Source organism: Antechinus flavipes, chromosome 6 (assembly GCF_016432865.1).
Source record: "Antechinus flavipes isolate AdamAnt ecotype Samford, QLD, Australia chromosome 6, AdamAnt_v2, whole genome shotgun sequence".
In the NCBI taxonomy this organism is placed as follows: domain Eukaryota; kingdom Metazoa; phylum Chordata; class Mammalia; order Dasyuromorphia; family Dasyuridae; genus Antechinus; species Antechinus flavipes.
Window position 1 is genome coordinate 258336440 of NC_067403.1, and position 24197 is coordinate 258360636.

The 24197-nt window shown below is 46.0% G+C and overlaps 2 protein-coding genes across 3 annotated transcripts in view; one reads left to right on the forward strand and one right to left on the reverse strand.

Annotated features, from left to right (window-relative positions):
* The first annotated feature begins 425 nt into the window (after positions 1 to 425).
* Positions 426 to 9843, forward strand: GAL (galanin and GMAP prepropeptide). Of its 2 annotated transcripts, none has more exons than XM_051965415.1 (6): positions 426 to 801; positions 2182 to 2265; positions 3725 to 3779; positions 6379 to 6540; positions 7965 to 8042; positions 9563 to 9843. In XM_051965415.1, the coding sequence occupies exons 2-6, from the start codon at positions 2182 to 2184 to the stop codon at positions 9616 to 9618; spliced, it is 435 nt and encodes a 144-aa protein (XP_051821375.1). In that variant the 5' UTR covers positions 426 to 801; the 3' UTR covers positions 9619 to 9843. The 2 variants fall into 2 exon arrangements, with proteins under 2 accessions (XP_051821375.1, XP_051821376.1); XM_051965416.1 differs by having other exon boundaries at positions 440 to 801; positions 6454 to 6540.
* An 8919-nt stretch (positions 9844 to 18762) lies between these two features.
* The window catches only part of TESMIN (testis expressed metallothionein like protein), a 50289-nt gene continuing 44854 nt past the window's right edge, over positions 18763 to 24197 (reverse strand). Inside the window, exons 8-9 of the mRNA XM_051965181.1 lie at positions 23402 to 23577; positions 18763 to 20610 (exon numbers count right to left, since the gene is read on the reverse strand). Of these exons, the coding sequence (XP_051821141.1) occupies positions 20418 to 20610; positions 23402 to 23577 (369 nt within the window). The 3' untranslated portion in view covers positions 18763 to 20417. The remainder of the gene's footprint in view (positions 20611 to 23401; positions 23578 to 24197) is intronic.

Below are 24197 nucleotides of genomic sequence, written 5' to 3' on the forward strand. Positions count from 1 at the left end.
CAGACATGGGAGATGGGTTCCTCCCAGCCTAGATGGGGAGGGTCTTACTCCCCCAGCCCCAGGAGGAGGCTGATTCACTGGAGGGGGAGCGGGGCCCCAGACCGGGTGGGCCGGGCTGCCTGGGGGTGGGAGGTGGGATCAGCTGGTGCCCCCTCGGGCTTCGGGATGGGGGATGGAGAGCGCTCTTTCATCTCCCGGCCTGGACAGCCCACCGCCCAAGCGGCGGGGGCGACTGCAGGTAATGGGGAATAATTGCTCCAGGCGGGCTCTCAGCCCCGGGCCGCCGGCCCAGTCCCAACCCCCCTCCGCCGTCCTCCCCGCCCCTCACCAGCCCCCGCCACCTCCCCTGGCGCGCAGCTCGGCTGCTGAGCTTTTTCCAAAAGCCTCTAATTGGATGACAGTAATTTGTGTCCTGCCCTAATGCGGCTGGCCCGCCGGAGGGGCAATTATCCCCCTCTGGGCGGGCGGCTGACGTGGCCGCTCGTGGGCTCCCCCGCGGGGCGCGCGCCGCCCCATAAGTAGCCAGGACTCGGCGGGGAGGAGCACGAGGCGAGCCGACTGCCACCTGTACCTCGCAGCTCCCGCAGCCGCCCCTGCCGCGGTCGCTGTCCAGCCGGCTCCGAAGCATGCAGTGAGAGTCCGTCCGGCCCGAGCCGAGCCCGCCGCCCGCCGCCCGCCACTCGCCGCCCGCCGCCCGCCGCCCGCCCGCAGCCAGCCCGAGCCGGGCCCGCCGCCCGCCAGCTGCGTCCTAGCAGTCTCCTAGCAGGTCTCCTAGCAGGTGCCCTGCACTCCGAGCTCAAGGTAGGGGCATCTTAGCCCGGCGGGGGTGGGAGGGGCGGTTGAGGCCCGGGCCGTGGCAGTGGTCGTGACCTTGACCTGAGTTCCCGACCACGATCTTCGCACCCCTCCCCCCTCCTTCCCAACTTTGTTGCTGGGCGGCCGGCGCAGCCGGTGGGAGACCTCGGAGCGTCTCCCGCCTAGGGCGCCTCTCCCTGGTCCTGCCCCGGGACGCAGCGCCCGGCTCAGGCCAGGCGGGCGGGCGCGGCGTCTTTGGCACGGGACGCCCCGTGTCCGAGGCGCGGCCAAGCCCCCGCCGGGCCGGAGCTCGGGCTCTGAACGCGATGCTAGGATGGGGACAAAGACGGGGGCCGGGAACCTGGAGGGGGCGGGGATGGCAGCTTTTTCTGCGCTTGTCTCCTGCCCTTAGCCTTTTCCTTCAATACTTTAATAGCCTGACTCCCGCCGGCGTCCGCGGGCTCCCCCAGACTTGTGGCCAGAGGGGCCCCGACAGATAGGTTAAGAGCCCCTGAGCCGGACTGGGGCACGAGTGGGCTTTCTTTCTCTCTGGAAAAGGTCCTTCCTCCAAGGTCCGCAGCCCTTTGTGTCCGTGGAACGGACAGCCTGGCGGCAGCTTCCGAGTGCGGGCGGACAAGCAGGCGGCATCCGCCCCGCCGGGGCTAAAGTCAGGGCTTTCCCCATTCTCCCATTTCCCATCCCCCGCTTTGGGTTTGGGGGAGAGTCTAAGATTGGGAAATTAGGGGCTCTGTTGCCTAATACTCCATCCTCACCAGGCGAAGGGAGCAAAAGCTTGGCCGGGGTCTGGAGGGAGTCAAGCAAACGACCCGCGGAGAAGGGGAGACGGACTAATCAGGGAAAATCAATTCGAAAAGGCGGAGGCGGAGGTGGGGGGGGGCAGGGGAGAGAGTTAAGGGAGAACAGGAAAGGCTTCCCGGAGCAACTGGACCTGGAGTCACACTTAAGGGAAGCCTGGAGGCGGAGAGAGGAGGGGGCCATTCTCAGGCCTGGGGTCAGCCTGGACGGGCTGGGCGGGGTCAAGTGAGGAGCAGGCGGTGACCGGGGTTCCAGGTTCTCCGGGGAGGAGAACTGGCCCTGGGGAGTTCTCCCCCGTGCCAGCCATTGTGTTGTGCGAAGCGTCAGACGCCCCTCAAAAGGCAGAAACATGAGTCCACAGAACTCCCGCCTTCTCTTGCTTCCCAGCTGCAAATTGGGTTTGCCCTCTAAGGTCCCTTCCTGCCAGAGCTCTGAGGTCCAACGACCCCTTTCCTGCTTTCTTTCTAGGAGCAATGATCTCTTTCCCCTTGGGAGAGGGGGGGTTGGGAGGCAGCCAGTCCCTGTGCCTCTCCCCGCCTCCCACCACTGCCCTGTCTCTTGCCCTTTCAGATGCAGAGGTGCAGTCGGAGCCTCCTCTTGGCCTCCCTCATCCTGTGCGTCACCCTGTCGGAGACCCTGGGCCTCGTGCTCTCCGTAAGTGCCTCTGAACCCCAATTGCTCCTAATGCTCGGGAGGGGGGATGGGATCTCAGGGCATTGTGGAAACCCTGCCCCACACTCAGCTGGCAATGCCCGGGAAGAGTTCCCAGCTGTGAGCCAGGGAAAACGCCCCCCCCCTTTCTCCCCTAATCTTTAGGAAAGAAAGCTTGCAAATCCCCGGCATTCGGGCAATGCCATTTAGAGAGACCCCAGGGGGGAGTTGAAAGGGAAAGTTTGGGAGAGGGACTAAAGGTTAACCAGGGAAGTCCCAAGCTCTGGGTCAAGGAGAGGAAACAGCCCATGGTTGACCCTGGCCCTGTTGACGGCTCTTTGGGTTCAATTCCACCCTGCTGGAAACTGCATCAAATCAGCCACGTGGGCGAACATTTACTGAATCACAGGTAGACTTATGATCTATTCTAACCTTGAACTCAATGACCCCAATTGCTTTAAGCTAGAAAAGAGTTCAGAGGTCAGCATTCACAAATAACCCTTGCTGTATGCGGCCAACTCTGCATCCCACTGCGCCCCACTGCATCCCATTGCATCCCACTGCACACCACTGCATCCCACTGCACACCACTGCATCCCACTGCACGCCACAGCATCCCACTGCATCCCACTGCACACCACTGCATCCCACTGCATCCCACTGCACACCACTGCATCCACTGCATCCCACTGCATCCCACTGCACACCTGCTAAGTTGTATGCAAATAAAATGTTGATAAATGGACTCATTGACAGTTCGGTAAAAGTTTTATTACAGGAACCAGGTTGCCAAATGAACACTTTTGCATTAATTGGATTTCTATAACAATTGGCGTGCAGACAGAATCTGAATTTGTGTATGTTAGATTGACTCGCCATATCAAAAAATAAATAAATACAAAGTGCCATATCAAAAAAGAAAGAAAGAAAAAGAAAAAGCGCCATATCAAAGCTAAAATGGTGGAGAAGGAACCCCAGAAATCAGCAAGTCTAACTTCCTCGCTTCTTAGGTGAGAAAATTGAGGTCCAGGATCCTTTAATCTCAATGAGCTAAAACAGTCTCCCAAATTACTTAAATCACCCCAGTTTGCAGAGCAAGTCTAACTTCCTAGCTTCATAGCTGAGGAAACTGAGCTTCATCTCAATGAGTTAAAGCAGTTTCCCAAATGACTTAAAAAAGCCCATTTATAAACTCTTTCTCTGGCATCCTGAAAGACACCGGGCTTTGTTCCATGTTGTAAAGGTTACCTGGGCGATGTCCATTCATTCATTCAATCCAAGTTTATTTGAGAAAGAGTTAAGTCTCCTAGCACGATGAGCTAGATCAGAGCAAAAGAAGTTCCAGAATTGGGATTTTAAGCTAATAATTTAAGCTAATTTAAGCATAATTGGTTCTTAATTTAGGGCTTAAAGCAGATTTTAAAATATTAAAAACTGATTGTTCTTTCTTCCTTTGCTTAAGGCCAAGGAAAAGCGAGGCTGGACTTTGAACAGTGCTGGTTATCTCCTTGGGCCACGTAAGTAAAACAGACATTCATTTTTTCCTTCATGATACATAAGGCAAATGTGTAGAGTCTTTCTTTCAAGCCTGAGTTCTGTCATTAACTAGCTGAGTTATCTGAGGCCAATGTGTCTCCTTCTTTAGGCCTTGCTTCATCTGTAAGCTGAGGGGGATGGAACAAGCTTCTAGCTTGAAAGTTTCATGTCCTTTTAAAAAGGGACAGGGTGGGCAGCTAATTGGTGCAGTGGATAGCTCTGAAGTCAGGAGGATCTGAGTTCAAATCTGACCTCAGACATTTAACATGTCCTAGCTGTGTGACCGTGGCAGGTCACTTAACCCCAATTGCCTTAGCCAAAAAAAAAAAAAAAAGGATAGGATATCAGTTATTCACTGCCTGGATGAATTAAAATGTGCAGGTTGGGCCATATAAGTGGGTCTGAGCAAAAAGATTTTTCATGGGATAAATGAAAGCTTTGTCTACAGAACCTAAACCTTTGAATGAATCGAAAGGATTTAGATAAAATTAAGGTGATTCAGATGAGCAGGGAGAGGAGAGGCGGAGTAAGGCTGGAGCATTGCTCACCTGCCGATTACCCTGAGGTTTTAATCGACAGGTCCCCACAATGCCTTGGCTGGAGGAGAGGGGGAAGTGGAGGATCTGGGTGCATTATGGAGGCACTGTCCTGGGCTTCCTCAGTCCCACTCATAAAGCCACCCCTCTATCCCTTTGTAACCTACCGTTCTTGGGGGAGATTCGCAAACACCCCTCTAGTGATGGTGACTCCCATCTGAATAAGGACAGGCTTTCTTTGCCGAATGAAAATACCATGAGAGCCCTTTGTTAGAATGGGGGTTGGGAAATAAGACTCTCGCCCTAGAAATAGGGGCTCAGGAAAGTGGCCCTTCTGGCTCCTCCGTATTCCTGTTTGGGTAGGATGGATCGTTTCAACCTTTGCAAAGCCAGCTACCATGGACAGAGGCAGGAGGCTTCTGGGACTTGCTAACTACTGTTTCGCTGGGTATTGGGTTGCATTTGACATAAGGAATCATAGAACTTCAGCTGGGGATGGGTTCTTACAGTTTATCTTATTTAATCTGGGCCTTTTATAGATGAGGAAATAGAGGCACCCATGTTTATGCTCGAGATTTTAATTCGTGTCAATGGTAGGGACAAGAACCCAGGTCTGGCTCCCGGCCCTCCAGGCTCTCTGAGGGTCCCACAGCTGCTGGTCCTGGATGGGGTTTCGGAAAGACCTCATTAAGCAAATAAACCTCGTGGAAGAGAGAAGAGCAATGTGGAAGGGAGAAGAGCATTGTGGAAGGGTGCTTTCTACTCGCTCCTTTTGAAGCAGATGACAGGATTAGCCCAAACTTGGCTTTAATCTGGCCAGCATGGCGGATTTCTTATGGCAGTGAAGGCCTTCCCAGAAAGCCCCTGAGCCAGCTGTTCAATGCGCCAGTTGTCGGGGGTGGGGGGGAAGGGGGGGCACGGCAATAGGCTTCTTGTAGCTTTCCTGACCCCTCTCCCCTCCAGGAACCCTTAATCACTATCAGCATCCCCTCGTGGGTCCCACCACCCGTTATGTTAACAGACAGGCTCAAGATTCAGGGAACTAACAGTCTCCAGAGGAACAGAGTGTTCAGATCATCAGCTAGAAGGCAAAGCACAGGCAGCACAGAGCTGTGAGAGCCACGCTCAGATTTCAGCCCGAGGAGCCTTGGAACAGACTGCCCCTCCCCATCCCTTCCTGGAATGCCCTTCCTCCTCATCGGGGAGTCCCTCCAAGACTCAGCTCGGGGCCACTTCCTGCTGAGGGCTTTCCTTGAGGCCCCCAGTTGCCCAGTCCAGACCATTGAGCCTCTTTGTGTGCATTCTGTATTCCCGTCTCTCTGTATTTATTATTTCTCCATAGCTAAAGGCCGTTTCCTTTTATAAAGACGATGTGGGCTAGTGCCAGGGCATTTAATAAGTGAATGTGTACCAGAGGCTAGGGAAATAAGCCCAGGGAGGGATATCCTCCAGGGAGTTTGCTGGGAGGGACCTGAGAGAGGCTGTTCTGTCCTAGAGGACATTTTCCTCTCCTTTCTAGCTCCAGGGGGATGGTTCTTATGCTTTGCCACTACAAAGGGGGGAAAGCGGATTCCCAAAAATACCCAGACAGCAACAAAGGCAGCAAAAACAAGACCTCCTCCCCAGGCATGTTTCCCCTCGATTCCTACCTCTCACAGCCCCAAAAGGGATCCCTTCAGGAAATCCCTCATGTCAGAACCCGGATCTCGGGTATGAGGCTATTTAGAACAAAGAATGGCCCCCTGAGGGCCGCTTGTTGGGAGTAGGAAGCCTCCAGCCAGCGTGGGTCTCTAGTCCTAAATAAGGACAATTTCTGCCTAAGGTGTGTGTGAAAGGCTCAGCAGTAGGAAGCAGGGCTCCCTCAGGGGGAGCAGACTGTCCAGGCTCCGAGTTGTCTTTAGCCCTCGTGATGGGCCGGGAAGGTTGGTTGGTGTCTAGACTGACCTGAGTCTCCAGCACATGGAGCCTCAGTCAGTGTCTTACCTTGATGTTGCCTTTCTTTGGAATGCTGACAGCAGCTCTTGAACCCTTTCCCCTGGCCCAGGAATTCAATACGACCCCACTGGCCCTGCTCGAGGAAGAGGCTCCCAACTCTTTCCCTCTTTGCTTGACTCAATAGATGCGGTAGACAACCACCGATCATTCAATGACAAGCACGGCCTCGCTGGCAAACGGGAGGTCCAGGATGAGGATGGCATGAAGCCAGGTAAGGACCCGGCGCTGCTCCCATCTGCCTCAGACATTTGCCTTAATTCATCTTTACCCATAATTCATTTTCAGTGCTCCTGGAAGGGGCAGAACCCAAAGCTGGACAGCTTGGGCTTGGATTTCTCAGGGATTTCCTCCATCAGCTACATTTACATCAACACACCAACGGGAACCTTTCACATCTACTGCCCAATGTTATTGGGTTCTTTTCTTCTATTTTATAAAAAAGATAAAATCTAGGAATCTATAAAAGCTATATATATATACCTATATATATATAATAAATATATTACATATATAGTACATATAATACCTATATAAAAAGCTATATATAAATATACAAAAGGTATAAAATCTAGGAATGGGCATGCTAAGACACTCAGTAGCAGGATGAGGGGGTCATTTTGAAAGGGTTTAAAATGCATCTTCAGAAAATCTCTGCTGATCTTACCTTCATGGAGTGTATCAGTTGGATTTTGGGGATAATTACTGTATAGCTCTCTTGGTCAACTTAATCTTTCTTTATACTGATCTTGCTTCGACACAGCTCCTTTGAAAACCGTACAATCTATATGTTGTGATTAGGAATAATTCATCACATGCTTTTCCCTTCATTGAACAAGCCCAGCTCCGTTTTCCCATTTCCCTTGAATAATACTTGGGAGCTCTTTACATGCTCTTAGGCTAATGAGCTGCTTTCATGTCTAGGGAAAGAATTGGGGTAGGTGAAGTATTATTTTCCAAGGTAACAAGTTTTATGCCATTAGGCCAGGATTCTTCTAGGTCACAAGAGGGGTAGTATATTACCAGAAAATAAAATACCAAACACAAAAAACCTAGTGTTAATTTTGTTTTTTTTAATAATTTTATTTTATTTCATAATGATGAATGATGAAGCGGGAAAAGCAATAGATGGTCTCAGAGATGGAGGGGGTCTTACAAATTATTTAGTTTGATGTATATTTGGACAAGAATTCATTCTGTGAATGTTCCTGACAAGGGACCAGTCAGCCAGTCTCTCCCTGAAGACCTCCGGGGAGGGATTACTTACCATCTGCCAAGGGAGCCCACCCCATTTTGGATAGCTCTGTTGGTTAGGAAGTTACTCCTTCTATTGAACTGAGTTCAGCCCATTTCCTCTAGTTCTACCTTCTGGGACCAGTAAGAAAAACAGGAGAGGAGAAGGCATAGGGATGTGTGCTGGGATGGAAACCAGAAGTCTTGGGTTCAAATACCAGCTGTGTTGATTCATACTCAACAGTCATAGGACTGGGCAAGTCAATGAGTCTCTCTGGGTCTCAGTTTCCTTATTAAAAGGAGAAAGTGGGATAAAATGATCCTTAAAGTCCCTTCCAACTTGAAATCTCTGAAGTCTACTCATGTTGAAGCATGTTGTATACATTCACTATTTATGTTTTCTAGGAAACTCGGAATTGTCCATGGCTGATGAAAACATTGTGCGTACAATACTTGAGTTTCTGACATACTTGCATCTCAGAGGTACGTGAGAGCATTTTCTATTTTCTGTTCCTCAACTCTCAGAATACCAGACTATCCTGGAGAGCTATTGGGAAAGCGATAGCTTTCTCACATCCAGGTTATACACAGGTGTTGAAATTTGACAATATTTTTTAAAATCTCAAAAGCGGTTAGAACCATAATCCTTCTTTTAAAAATCAATCAATAAATATCGATCAATCAATCCATCAATCAATGTCAGAGATGCAAGTCAAGTCAGATTCCAGACTAATTTTCCCAATGGGAAGATGGCTTCCTAGGGCTTGTAGCTTGTATATTGCATAGAAAAGGATGGAGGATCTAGTTGACATTTTTCATACCTCCTGTAATTGAGCCAAGTTTTCTCTTTGGTTAATTTTTACCTGAGTCCTCTACAGGCACTCAATCTCTTTAACTCCCAAGGTGCCAGTACGCTACATTATTTTATCATATATTTACCTTAGACTTCCTGAAAGAATTCTGATGAATTATGGGTATCCATTGGACCATCGCTTCACACATGAATTTAGATTCATTGCTTAATAGTCAAGTCTACTGCGAACTTTGCATGTATTACAAATACATATTATGCACAAGTACATGCATATAACCAGAAATTACTCACCCATTAATTACAAGAAAATTAATGGATTCTGTATGGATATTTTCCCCCCTTCTAAGCGCATCAAAACACTATTTATTGGACCACAGAAATCAAGAAATCATACTTTTATTCATTCATTTCTTTTAAAGGTTAATTATGGATTAAAAAGCTATTTTAAGTTCCCCTAGTTTAAGTGTTTGTTTATATATCAGCAGCTGTTTCAGAGAATAGGCAGAGACATTTGATGCTGAAATATTATAACCCTCTTGCTGTTTTATTCATCATAAATATCTTGGTAAAGTGGAAAGCAAAGGAATTGAGAGCATGCTGAGCTTGTATTAGTCTGATCAGTCACAGTGGGACACGTTGTAACTCGACTCTAACATAATGATGCCATTTTTGGTCCTCTGAGAATGAAGGACGACAATGAACCAACTTTTGCCTGACTTAAATCATGGCAAGATCTTTGGAAAAACCTTTAAGAGGGAAAGGGCTGGTAATTCCTTCCTCAGATAGGAAAAGCAGCCATATTGGGGACACTTCAGCAGTTAAAAAATAAATGGTCTCACCCTGCCAGAATTCCCCCCATTAATGCAGATTATAGTCCAACATTGGTTTTTCAACTGTGATTTCTATGGATAGTGTTCAGGAGAGTTTGCTGCAAGCAAAGCTGTGTGAACCATGTAATATTAGAGAACATTCTATAGAAATCCCATTTTTCTGATTTTAGGAAAAACATGTTAAGATTTCAGGCCCTATGTTACTTGTATTTAAGTCCATACCTAGAAAAGACAATAAATGATTTTTGGTAACTTTTCTGCAATTCATAAACATGACCAAGTACCCTGGGACTTACCCCACTTTGACATTTATGTCCTTTAAATGTCACTGAAACAGTATTTTCTTTGGACTCTTGCAGATGCTGGGGCCCTTGATAAAATCTCAGTCTCTTCAGAAGAAACAAATGAATCCTGAGAGAATGTGTTTGATTTTTGTCTGTGATTGTGTGTTTTAAGATTAAACTTTACAGAGGGCATGGACAGAATGGAGTTCGAAGTACAGTGGTTTGCAGTAATCTACAAACTTAACATATTGTAAACTCTTCCTGTCTCTTCTGCCCTTACTGATGTGATGTTAGAATCCAACATTTTGTTTCATAAATATTTTACTTTGTGTGATCAAATAAAAAATAGCAGTTGATTTTGATTGTCTCATTTCTTTATAACCATGTTTTAAAACATAGATGTCTCCTGCTCCTGTGTCAAATGTCTTCCTGTCACTCCAGTTAGTCCAGAGACTCTTTGTTCTCTCACCAGAAAGACAGCATAATCGAACGAAAGTTCATTTTAATATTAACCTGATCAATATAATTAAAACAACAAATTGGCTTCTGTAAATAAGAGTTAAGAACGCAGCCCAAAGATAAATTTAAAAATGGTCTTTAGAGTAATTACTCTTTAGGTTTTCAGGGGATGGTTCCATAACTGGAAAATCAAAAGCTGACTTCATGAGTATTTAAAAGACTGAATTTAAGACCTTGTAAATTGGTGGATAAAGAGAGGTCTTTCTTCACTAGAAAAGAGACTTTTGAAGCAGAAGTCCCATGAAAGGGCAGCCCTGACAACAAACGGGCAATAAGCAGCCAGGATCATTGAGAATCTTAGAATTGGAAAGGACTTTAGATGCATCCAGACCACTCTCCTCCTCCCCCAAAGAAATTCATGCTTGAGATCATCCAGCCTCTGCTGAAAATCCCTAAGGAGGTGGAATCTCCCATTTCTCACCTATTGCATTCTGGGACCACTCTACTTGGCAGGGCACTTTTCAAACCTCCAATCTCAATTTGCCTCTTTGCCCCTCTCCCTTCCCCCAACTTCATCCCTCCCTTCCCATCCATTACTCTTCTATGTTCTGGCGCATATTATTTTCTCACACATTAACACTTCAAATGCTCAAGAATGGTGACCTTGCCCAACCTGCCCCCCTCCCTTCTTTAATCTTTTCCCCCCAAGTTAAACATTTCTTGCCCAATCTCTTTGGAGCCTAATTGTCCCCAGTGCATTTTTTGTCCCCTCCCAGCTTTGTGTTATCCAGACAAGTGAGGGAAGAAGATTTAGCCAACTCAACCCATGGACTTTTCCCTATCAGATCTGTTTTTCCCATGCCATAGGGAACTCCCACTGAGACATTCCCTTTCTTTTCCAAGGCACTTTGGTTGGTTCCTACTTGACAACCTGTAGTCTTAGTTGCTTGGGGGCATAGACATAATTGACCACTATGAGAGTCTCTCAGTCAAATATAATAATATCATATCATATAGTTTTAAAATATTAGCTGGAGGGCAGCCATGGAACCTTGGGACCCTTCACGCTGCCATACTGATAGGGAATCACAAACAACTTTTGAGAGTCTGGCCATTCAGTGAGCGCTGAATCCATCTACTTGTACTCTCATTGAGTCTACACCTCTTCATGTTCTCCAGCACAAGAGTATGAAATCAAAACTTCTGCTGAACTCTAGGCAGATGATGGCTACAGTCTTTCCCTACTAGTCCTGTCAGAAAAGAAATTGGAGCTTGACTGGCGTAGCAGGTCCCGAACAAAGCCCAGCAAGCTCCGTCCTCCCCATCGCCGTCTCTAGATGTTCACTAGAGTCAGCTCATTGGCCTTTTGTTTGCAAACACAACACTCAGTCCACTGTGCCGTCCAGCTTTTTAATCTAATCCAGTTTTAAATCAAAGCTATTGCTTAGCTAGCATTTATAATATGTAACATATCTACAGCATTGCTTTACAAATATCTCATTAAATCCTCTACTGGATCAGCAAGGGCTGAGAGACCTACCCCTCTGTGATTGTCACAGACAATCTATTCCCTTTAAGGTGTCCTTGAACTCCTGGGGCATAACTTCCTCTTGCCAAGCAATCAGAAAAATTTCACTCAACCTTTGTATGAACAATGGATACCTTCCCTCCCCTAGTAAATCTGGGCTAAAATAGAATCGGCGCCGATGGCTTTACCACATGAAAGTAGCCTAATGACATTCAAAAGCTCTTCTCCAGTTGAACTTCAGCTAGGGAGTGATTGATTTCAACTTGAGGTAAACGGTCAATAACTTCAGCGCTGATCAATCGATGATGGTCTGTTGAGAATATTCTGCAAGGGTTCAGCTATCTCGCTAGGATCATGTGGCCCCATCAGCACTGAGTAGCTGAGATGCCCCATAAATCTTTGGATTCTAACATAGTGATGTCATTTTGGTCCTCTCCCAGCACGAAGGACATCAACCAAGCAACTCAGTAGCACTTTGAGATTACAGTACTATTGCTGCTGTTACTAGATTACTATTACTAGCTAGCACTTTTAGGTTACCTTTTCACTATGTCTGCTGCTGCTACTTATTACTAGATGACTAGATGACTGTTACTAGATAGCATTTTAAGATTACCTTTTCACTATTTCTGCGATGACTAGATGACTGTTACTAGATAGCATTTTAAGATTACCTTTTCACTATTTCTGCTGTTGTTACTAGATGACTAGATGACTGTTACTAGATAGCACTTTGTTACCTTTTTTCTATTTCTGCGCTGCTACTTATTACTAGATGGTCCTTTAAGTCACTTGACTACGACTGCTACAGCTGCTGCTACTTATTACTGGATAGCACTTTAAGGTCTCTAGTCACAATCGCAGCAGGTGGAGCTGAAGATTTTCTATCCCACTTCACCCTTACACATTCACCAATCAGGACTGGTTCAATTGTCATCAGAGTTCCCTATTAGAAGGCATTCACCTGATTTAAAGTGTTTCAGAGTGACTTTGGACAGAAAATGCTGTCTGCACCCAGAACAACAACTAAGGAGACAATGTAAATCAGCACATGCTATTCATTTCTTTTTTTCTGTTTTTTTTTAAATCTTACCCTTTTTTCCCCCTTTGCATTGTTTTTTTCTCTTCCAACATGATTCATAATGCAATGAGTATTAAAAATAATGAAAAAAGTATTTCAGTGGATCTTTGATTACTGACAGAAATGAGCATCAGCATCAACTTGTCTAGTCTAGTTAATTATTACCTGGAAACTTTGTCTCTTTAAATTTTATTCAACCATCTTGATGGCCACAAAGGGACCAGAGCTCTGTACCCCAGATTATCGGAAAACTCCCTCATATCTTTTTGGGCTCAGATGGAAAATTTGTCCACAAGGGGGAACCTTTATTTTAGGGACTTTGGCTGTGAATTGACTCTTTCCCTCTCCCCAATAGAATTTTTCTGGTGTTAAGGGATGCTAAAGGGATGAACTTGTCTGAGTTGTCATATTTTCCAGAAACACTGGATCCAGTGCATGGGGGAGACACATGTTAGGGATGAACCCTCCCTCACCCCATCTCATGTAATTTGTTATTTGCATCCCAAGCTGAACTTCTAACACTTCTAGTACAATTTCTGGCTGCATATAGGGCTTCAAAAGGAAGTCTGGATTGTTGACCTCTGAGAATAAGCTGAAATTACTTCAAATCAGTCTGAGTCAAGTGGAAGTGAATTGGAAAAGCATGAATTTTACTGCTTTTGAAGGACTTTTGTCCTTCAAACCCCAGATTTGGGTTCCCATCCCCAGTTATCTGTTCTTCTTTCATCAAAATGTTGAACTCCCATGTTAAGCTTAAGTTGGGGACATATTTGTTAGATACTGATGTGTCAATTTTGAATGTTGTTGGGGGCTGAAGGACAACCCCAGCTCATCTCCCACATATCCTTAAGCATGGATTGCAAGGTTTAATACTTATGTCTGAATCCCCAGGAACTACTTGGACAAGACCCTTTGGGCAGATTTAGGGCTACCATTCCCCACTTTCTGATGATATTCTGTTCCATACAATTGCCCACCCAATATATGATATCAAAATGTGTTTTAAAATGCAAAATAAGGATTTTTGTTGGTTTTTGTTCTGTTGCTTTTTAAGGCATACTTAAGGTTTCTCTATTCTGGCCTCGAATGCAATCAATTTAGAATTTCAGTAATTTGTGTTTAAAATGTTACCACTGAAACTGGTATTGGTAAGAATTGATACAACTCTATTGACTCATGAATTATAAAGTATTTCCTCCAGATTTTGAAAAGTGAGAAAATAGTATGATTTGGGGCAGCTAGGTGGCGCAGTGGATAGAGCACTCTCCCTTCAGGAGGACCTGAAGACACTTAACACTTCCTAGCTATGTGACCCTAGGCAAGTCACTTAACCCCAATTGCCTTAGCAAAAAAAAAAAAAAAAAAAGAAAATAGTATGTTTTAATTTGGAAAAATGTTTTGAAGTTGAGCCTTGGCAACCCAACAGACCTTGATTGTTAATTGAGCAGTTCAAGTATTTTGTAAGTTGTAAGCAGCATAAATCTGCAAGTCTCCTAAAAAGCTTTTGTAATTACTAAGAGCATCTTAAAAGGATTTTTAAAAGAAAAACCTTCTCAGAATATGTCCTAAATATCAGAATGTGGGCCTCCTCTTCATCCCCCTTTAGGAAATTTTCCTGGGAGCATCCCCTTTGGACCCAGATATAACTGAATTCTGGTTCTGGTAAATGTGACAATTATAATTTTATTTTACTATTTAGTATTGAGTATAGAGAAAATTATGGATCAGAAAATTTGTTAGCTGTACAGTCTTAAGCCAAATGAGAAAAGTGCCTAATGGAATGTGAAATTCATTGTATTAGAAATATGGATATAACTGATGAAAGTATTAAAAAAACTCTTTGGAAATATGGAAGCCTACCAGTTTGGAATAATTAAGTAATTTAATTCTAGCTGAGAACTAGGAATTACAAAAGGAAAATATTCAGTCCCTATCCATTATACCATACTGGTCAAATTCTTAGTAAGCTAAGAGTGAAGTGATTTAAATAATCACTAGTTGTGTTCACTCAACTTGGAGAGAGATGCTCAAGGATTTCTGCTTGGAGAAAAAGGGTGCCTGCTAGCACCTAATCTACGATGTTGGACATGGTTATAAATTGGTCTAATTTAAATTCTTCCGATGTGGAATTCTATGATACTTCAACCTGAAAGCTACAAGAGGTGGAAAGCTATTTATAGCTAGCTAGAATGAGGAAGTTTGGAGATCAATCTGTTTAGGTTCCACTTAAAATTTGCTCAGAATTATTTTCTGTGTAAGGGCATTTGGAGATGCACTCAACTGAAGTCACTTGACTGGAAATGGGGTTTTGTTTCACGTTTTGAATCCATAATATTTCTGATATGGTATAGATATGCAGTTAGGATTCTTTTCTAAACTGGATGTTGCTAGATTATGAGCTGAATTGTTAAAGAATTAGAAAATTCAATATTCTAAAGTACTGTAATGTTAAATGGTTGACCTCCCGTTTGCCTGTAGTCAAGTTTTCTGATTATCCATTTAGGAAAACAGCAATTGGGAATTTGTTTATAGAATTGTTTATTATGAATTGTGAAATTATAGTTGGATTAGTCTATATTGAAATTATGTGTTAATCAAGATTGATTTTTGTTTTAAGGGTTGAGTAAAAGACATCTGTCAATCTGGAGGTTTAGAGTTATATATTCACTATCTTTGTCGGCATATAGAGTATTATTTTATCACATTGTAGCCAATGCTTTTCTACAACATGATCAATTTTAAACTATTTTTGAAAATACTAGTAGAAAAGAATGTTAAAGGACAGCTGGATGGTGCAGTGAATAGAGCACCAGCCCTGAAGTCAGGAGTTCCCGAGTTCAAATCTGACCTCAGACATTTAAAACTTCCTAGCTGTGTGATCCTGGGCAAGAAACTTAACCCCAATTGTCTCAGGAAAAAAAAAAGTTAAGCGAAATCCTTGTGATTTTTTTTAGAAGGGCTGATACAAATTTAACAACAGGAGAATAGTTTATATCCATCCCTCAGCAGGATTCCTGAAACTTCCTATCCAAGGTAAAATCTTATGGGACTGGAACATTAATATTCTGAATCTGACACCAGGTATGATCAGCAAGAAATGTTATTGGGCTGACGATCCTATCACCAGCAATCCTACGGGGCCGGCATCTATGAACTTCAGGGTCTTGTCTCACGGGGAACGCTGGGAGGACAATTTTTGGCATATGCAGGTACAGTTTTCCTGACTCAATTTCCCCAGTATGACATTTTTTCTTAATGGAAAGTTTCCCATCTGGATGACTATGATATTTTCTCAACTGAATTGGCTATCCATATATCCTGAAATTGACATGGTAGGGGAACATTTCCCCCTAACTATAGTCATGTCTCTTTTTTCCTTTTATGGAAAATTTCTATAATCATGGCAGGTGATCAACATTAGATTTGAATCTTTATTCATTAGGTCACTACTGGAGCATATCTAAACTACTTTATAAAAAGATACAGACTGTAAGAGCTGAGCTATTTAGCCAGAATCATAGTCTGTATTCTAAACAATAAATGAGATATTTCACCTTATCTACCCGTTACTTGTTATATATCCCTGTATAAGACAAGGTACAAGTTACCTCCCAGTAGCGTGGGAATAACTAGGCAATGACATAAGAATTTGTGAAACCAAAATTAATTCTATTATTTAGTCAAGTTAATATTGTAGATGTTTTCTGTTTTGTGTTAAAAGAGGAGAATTTCAGCACAATTAGTGCTTTGGTGAGAGTGACTTATGGTTTATCTTGTTACCAATTTTACTGAGGGTTATTATTTAATGTGGAATTCATTCTTATATCTATGAGAACTTGCTTTGAAATGCAAGCAAATTACACAAGATGATGCAAAGGATTTGTGAGCAGCAATCCAAGGGGATGGAATACCATTTAAACATAGTAACTGAACATGCTTTTCTAGAGGAAACTCATTAGATCTAATCACTGCTTTTGATTACAATTGGAATAAGGTATCTCTTAGGGCAATTCATTTGTGACCTACTTACAGAGTGTGCTGTTGTTTGTTACCTATGTACTCCTGTCCGATTAGACCCAAACATCCTCCTCCTAAGGGGGGATGAGCAACTGAAAGTAAATAACTAGAGTAAAAATTGAGCAAGTAATAAAACTATTTTTCTTTTGCAGCATGAAAAATGTGGAAATATGTATAGAAGAATTGCCCATGTTTACATGGATTTGCTGTCTAAGGGAGGGACGGGGAGAAAGGAGGGAGAAAAATTTGGAACACAAGGTTTTGCCAAGGTGAACGTTAAAATCTTTTGCATGTGTTTTGAAAATAAAAAGCTATTAAGAAAAGGTCAGATGACTATATATATCAAAAATAAATATTTCTAATGGAATACAGAGCAGGTGACACAAGCTCTTTTCGTGTCAAAATTTGGTATTTGGCTTTTGGGGCATATTTGATGACCTTCTGTTCTCTTGGGATCAATTAGAAACACAAAAGGGATTTCAGAGCCTTGCAAATGTGACAAATAGTTTGCAGAATATTCTCCAGGTAATGAAGGAAAGAAAAAGAAAAGGATTTTGGGAAGGCCTAACATCTAAGTTAGAAAAAAGAAAGCTTTCACTTGAGAACAAGGCTTCTGGGGGCTCAGCCGGCAGATCGAGGAGATGCACTCCCCAATGGTTTCTAAATAAGGACTTGTTGTTAAATAAGGATAAGCTAATTAACCTCATAGCCTTTTCAAAATGTTTAATAGGAAATTAAAATAATGTTTGATAATAAAAACACAGTACTTAAAATTAGAAAATATTTATTTTCTAAATCAAAATACCAGTACATATAATTTTCCTGTAACAATAAATAATCTGAGCCATAGTGGAGTCTAACGTGTAGACTACAGCTAAATTGGGTATTAAATTTTGCCCAAATCAAGAGAACTAACACTTAATCCTAGGCAATTTATACTAGCAACTGATACACTAACTATGAAAGAAAACTGTCTTGTTTTACTTTATTATATCGAGGGATAACCCTGATAATTTTTGCTTATTACAAAAAATAAATATCCAAGAATAACAAGAATTAAAGAAAAAACATTTCAATTAGCTATCAGAGAATTCTTTTACCAAGTCAGTAAATTATAGCAGCTAAGTGGTTAAACCAATACTAAGTAGAAGAAAAAGCCTCAAGGTTAGAGAGGTAACGGTGGCCACTGTGACTGTGACCAGTGAGACAATCTTCTCAGTTCAGACAACTCAGTTTCCTTTTGTATGAAGGCAAATCATGCTCCCCATCCTGACCTCTGAGAACAGAAGTTCCCTTCCCCCCAATCCATTGGCTGCAATGGCTACATCAGCGTAGATATTTCTCAGCTCCCCGTCGAGGGAGCCCCAGCAGCGCCGCTCTGCCCATCCTCCCCCTCCCATCCACCCCTGCTCCTCTCTTTGGACACCAGCCCACTGGCCCATGGGAAGGACTCAGGCTCCTCATTTCTTTTGCAGGGAAATACAGGAAAGCTTTGCATTTGGGTTCTGCATGGACTCAACTCTCTTCCAAGAGAGAAGGATGAATTCACTCCCAGAGAATCAGAAGGAAGCTCCCAGGGAGCAAGCAGTGCTCGTGGTCTTGGGTCCTTCTCAATTCTCTCTCTTTTAGGACTCAGATAGTGGCTCATCTGGTTAAATAAAACTCAAAGTAGAGCTATGCAAGCAAGAACATAACTGGAATTGGTCTCATTTTCCAGGCACATGCTCATGGCAGCCCATTCTACTTCTCTGACCACCGAGGCAGCTGGGAGAAGAGAGCAAATGGTACCATTGCCAAATGACTGAGAGAACAAGACAAGAGCTGCCAACTCTGGCCAGCCCCGGGCTTCTGGCCATCAGTGAGAGGAAGGGATGGAGGAGAAGAGAAGCCTTTCAGCATTTATCTGGAGGGTTTCTGGTGTCCTGCCTGGTTCTGGAGAGGGACCAGGTGAGGCTGGAAGGGGTGTGTGTGTGTGTGTGTGTGTGGGGAGGTTAACAATCCTCAGGTCATGAGTTTTATCATTTGTGCTTTTTGATAGCAGATAAGATTCCTTACCACAGCATGAAATAAGAGCACGGATTTTAAATAAGAAGCTATCAGTTTTTTCCCATTGGAGATAAAGTATAATTGTATGGTCTTTGGTGATCCTAGATAATCTACATTGCAGCAGTGTTTTACACACACACACACACACACACACACACACACACACATGTATGTATATGTATGTGTGTATGTATGTGTATGTGTGCGTGGGCTTGCACTTAAAGAGATTTTCATCTCGGGCTCAGGTACGGGGCTGGCTCTTCCCCCATTGGCTTCAGTCAGGTTCTCTCTTTCTGGAGGTCTCGCAGGAAGGGGCCCTCCCGGAGCCAGAGGAGAGCGAGCTCTCGGGCTTTCCTTCCAGTTTGGGTTGAGGAAGGCCTGGCTGCAGCGGGCACCCAACGCCCGGCCCTGCCCGCAGCTCAGCCATGAGGGGGAGGCAGTCCCCAAGTCTGAACTGAGAAAGCCCCTCCCCGGAGAGCAGCACCTGACCTGGCCTGGCCTTCCAGCTTCCTCCCTCCCTCCGCCATCTCAGACTTCTGAGAACTTTGCAGCCCAGGCTGCGGTGGACTCCTGTGTGTTGGGCTCCAGGTTTCCTTCAGAGAGCCGTGTCCTCCTCCACTACTTCCATCAAGCCTCAGGCAGCCCTACCCTGATGCACCGGGGCTCCCCCTGACTCAGTCAGAGTCCATGGGGAACCCAGGAGGACTCGGATACGGAGAGCTGCTCATTGAGCTCATCCACCTCCCCTTCACCTGCCTTGGGCCTTTTCTTAAAGGTTCCAGACCCTCAAATGCTATGTGGGGGCTGGACTAGGGAAAGGACCGAGGGCTCCCAATCTCTGTAAGGAGTCTCTCCCCAGGGACTGAGAGTTATTCTTCTCCCTGATGGAGGCTTGGAGCCAGCCCTAAAACAAAGCAAAGAGGAAACAGAGGCAGAGCTTTCTGGAAAGGCTGATTCAGCTGCTTCTGTGTCCACAGGAAGAGGACATTGTGAATGTCCGTCTGTCACTGAGTCCCGATGACAGACGGGGGTGGGTGGGTTCCGTGACATGTTTCAGTGGGGGGATGTTTGAGTCCTTTCCAGCACTCGTGGATGTCCCCAGGCCCGGGGCTAATAGAGCCTGTCTGCTCATCAAGGCCACCTCCTTTACCTAGATTTTATAAACCACAGTAATAACAACAACATAAAGCACTAACAATGCAGAAACTCATTGAAAAAGGGAACTCGAGAGAAACCACCGAGGGCCGGATCAGCAAGTTCTAGAAGAAGCCCCGGGCACCAAGAGCCACGGGTGCCACTAGGCCGAGCAGGGTCCCTGAGTGACTTCCGGGGACGCTAACACTACGGACATTCTCAGAGCATTCAACAATTCTTGGTTCTTCAGCAATTGTGGCTGTTGCATGAGGGCTGGGTGGGAAACGCCCGACCAAAGATTTCCAAAGAGCTTGTCAGGGCGGAGCGAGTCTGTCTGTAAGGGAATTCTCTGGAGAGGGCGAGGTCCCGAGAACCGGACCCAGCCTTGATTTTTCTGCCAAAAGGCTCAGCCTCTATGGGACTGTTTCCCAATCCAGAGAGCTAGCAGGGATGCTGGGAATCCACAACCCCCTCCCCCAGGTAATGGTGGGCACATGGAGACAGTCTCTCTAGTCAATCGATTTCCTACATTTGGGGGCCCATGGGACGCCCTTCGGGTTCCAGGGGACGCCCTGGACCAGATCTGGCCGCCCCTTTCCTACAAATACCAAGATAAGAGTCCATTCGGGTCCTTGTCGCGGGAGAGACTTGGGCGCGCCGCCCGTCTACTCGACTTTCAGCCCCTTGGACTTGAATTCCGTGTGGAGGATCTGGGACAGACACCTCCCGAACTCCTCGAGGATCATCTGCTCCGCCAGGCACTCCGAGTAGTGCTCCTTCTCGGCCTCTTCCCCCTGGGCCAGCAGGCAGGCGCACGTGGCTTCCACCACCTCCCAGGAGATGCAGGTGTAAGGCTGCCTGTGGGAGACGGACCAGAGGGACACGTCAAGCGCCCGACAAGTCCGCGTGCGGAAGGGGCCGGTCCGGGGGTGCTCGAGACCCGCTCTGTGAGGGCGCACGGCTCAGCAAGGCACGAGAGACACGAGGCAAACTAGGGGCAACCTCGGGGAAGGACGCCCTGACGGCAACAAGGACCCACGGACCACTACTAACGACTCGGCTGAGAGAGGCACCTTGTCATTGCCAGTTACTGCTAAAGTTCACGTCAAACCAAATGTCAGAGTATGGTCTACACGGGAATGTACACACACGGTGCCCCTGGAGACATCCGGTGTTAATGCCATACGAGCTTCTGGCTTGATCCGCTCTTAATGCAGCATCAGCTTAAACTGGATCAACTCTGGCTCTCAGATTAATAAACCGAACTGTGGACAGACCCCGCCCGGCTCGTGCATTTTAAACCCACAACCACCCTCTCACTATTCACTGGAGCTGGACCCCCACCACCCCACTTACAGTGAACAAAAGGTTTGGACTCATGAGTCCTGCCAACCATCACATGGCAAATAAGCCCAGGTCTGCCATGATGTCCTGAGCCAGTTCCCCACTGAACCATCACAGAAAATAAAACCGCAGCCTTCCTGATGCTGGCGGGTTCTGAGCATCCTTGGCAGAATTACCCAGCAAGGCCCCCAGAGAGCCAGAGAGACCCAGATGCCCCATCGCTGAAGCCGGACTTTGGTACGAGCAGACCAGTCACTTTGACCTCGGGGCTCCGGATAAGGTCCAGCTAAAGCTAAAGCTAAAAACCTCAATAAAATAAATTGTTGTCACCTGGTTGACCCTGACGCCAGAGCTGCCAAAGCCCCTACAAGAGCCTCCTTCGGAGACAGGGAGCCCCCCATAAAGCTCAGCTGGTCCCAAGGCAACAGCCCCCACCTGCCAAGTGCTCCAGCTGCGGGTGCTGCCAGGGACTCCCACTCTCCACCTCAATGAGGGCAGGTGAGCTGAGCCACCCCAGGCCTTTCCTAGGCCAGGCCCCAAGGACCCGAGGGGCTGAGGGGGCTCAGAGCTAGGCCCTCACTGTTTTGTTCAGGGGCTGCTCAGGGAGAGGGAGGAGCCAAGGTGCTCTGACTTCCACACCGAGTCTTGTAGGAAGGCTAATGACACGATACTCACAGTACGTGTCCCAGTGGATAAAAAGCTGGGCCTGGAGTCAGGTACTTATTATATGAGTGATCCAGGCAAATCACTAAGCCCCCGTGTCTCCCTCAGTTTCCCCATCTGTAAAATGGGGACAATAACTGCACCCACCTTGTGGGGTTGTTCTGAGGCTCACATGAGTTAATTACTTTAAAGCACTTAGCACAGTGCCTGGCACATAGTAGGTGCTACATGAATGTTACCCATTATTATTATTGCTAATATTTGTATTCTTAGGCCCAGCCATGGATTTTCCCCTGAGCTAAAGGCGGGGGGGAGTTATAAACAACCTCTGTACCCAGAAAAAGATTAAGCAAAAAATCTACATGAATGTTTTATGAAAAATTCAAGTGGTAGATTATGGTGAGTGCATCCATATATTTACTTGAAAAACAAAGATAAAGCAAACAAAAATCTGCAAACATGGTTAAATGGAGGAGGCAGCTGCCCTGCCAATTCCTCAGAGATTTGTGGGTGTATTAAGTGCATTTTATGGCTGTGTTTGGATAAAACTGGGCAGAGAAAATCTTATAGTTATGCTACACAAGAGCCTCTACCAACTCTAAGTCAATGGAGTATCAGCTCCCTGAGGGAAGGAACCACTTCATTTTTTTGTGTCAGCACTGAGCAGGGCACCTGGCACATAGTAGGTGCTCAAGAAATCCGTGTGGCAGTGAAGGGAATCAAGGTGATTGCAATGACACTATCTCTGCCCTTCCTAGTCATGTTATGGGCAGCATATTTTTAAAAGGACTGGGGGCCGAGCCTTTGGTTGGGGGTAGCCAGAATGGGGAAAGCAGGGGGCTCCTGAGAAGGCTCAGCCAAAGACCAGACATTTATCCTGGAGAAGAGAAGGCCACAAGGATGTGAAGACCTCCCCAATCGGGAACAGACATAATCTGCCTGCCCTGGGAGGACAGAGAGAGAATGAGGAAGGTCAGGGTGAGCGTCCTGGCACTGTGCCCCTCCCAGCCCCCCAGGCCTTCCCTGGAGCTCTCCCCAAAGGCTGGACAAGCCCAGTCTAGGCTGTGTGGGCCCAGGAGCCTCTTAGTCAGCTTTGGGGCCAACGGGAGGGCTCCTCAAACCCCTGAGGGGCGGCCCCTAGGCCCTTTGGGCCCTCCCTCTCAGCCAAAGCCTCTCAGCTTTCTCAACTGTTCCTCCTAAGGCTTGACCTCTGGGCCCTTCCCCAGGCCTGGCTGCTTTCTCTGGTCTCTTCAAAAATCCTTTGGGGCCCAAATTTCTCTAGCAGAGGTCCATGGCAGAGGGTCTCTGACCCCCACATTTTTTGGGGGGGCTGCTATGTTCTATTGTTGACACACATTAAACTTATAGTCCACTAGAACCTCAGGGGGGTGGGCAGCTCGGTGGCACAGTGGACAGACTTTTGGCCTTGGACTGGGGAAGACCCGAGTGCTAATCCAGCCTTAGACACTTCCTGCCTGTGCGACCCTGAGTAAGTCCCTCCTGTCTCCAGATAAACATGCCCAGAGTCCTCCTTCTGGCCCCCACTGGTAACGTGTGCAAACACCCGAGAAACACCGATGACCAGGTGCAGATTTCTCCCTGCCTTCCCTCCAGAGCTGCGCTACAAGTGCAAGTTGCCTACCTGTCCTTCCTGAACTTGGGCAACACAGCAAATTTCGATGGCGAGAAAAGATGGCTGCCTTCAGGCCCCCCAATCTCCACACAGTTGGGCATGTTCAGCAGAGTTTTGCGTTCTGGGCTTTCTTCATAATTTTTGCAACCAATACATTTGCAAATAGAAGAACACATAATTTTGGCCTGGCAACATAAATGCTTTGGTTAATAAAATTCAATCAAGAAAACAATAAATGCTTACAATGTGTAGAAAGAGCTCTACGCGCCCAAAAAAGGAAAAAGAAAAGAAAAAGAAAGTCTTATTTTAAACTGGCCGACTCCATTTTGAATCTTAAGTGGTGGGGGAAGTGTGCAGGAGGAGATCAAAGAGAAAGCTCTTCCAGTTCCAGAGAAAATCTTCCAGTTTCCACATAAAAGAGGATAAAGATGTGAACAAGAGGCAGAAGGGGGATGGGGCAGCAGAGCTGACTTACAGTCTTCGTGCTTCTCGTTCTTCAGAACCCTGCATGAATGCGGTTTGGAGGAGAGACATGCATGTGCACAGCGTACTGTTTTTATGTCTGTCTTTGCCCAAGTACATTAGCCAGGCAGTGAGCAAAGTGTGTTTGCCCCCTTTCTCGCTGGGGGGCAGTGGCCACTGCAAAGGGCCCTTGGGAGAAAGATCAAGGATTCCTATCTGAGCCCTCCTGGAAAATGGGGAGACAGCCCGTGATTTGCTCCCTGCCTATGAACCAAGGAGATGGGGCTAATGTCATTTTAATAATGGGGCCACATGTTTAACATATAATGGATTACTTCTCATC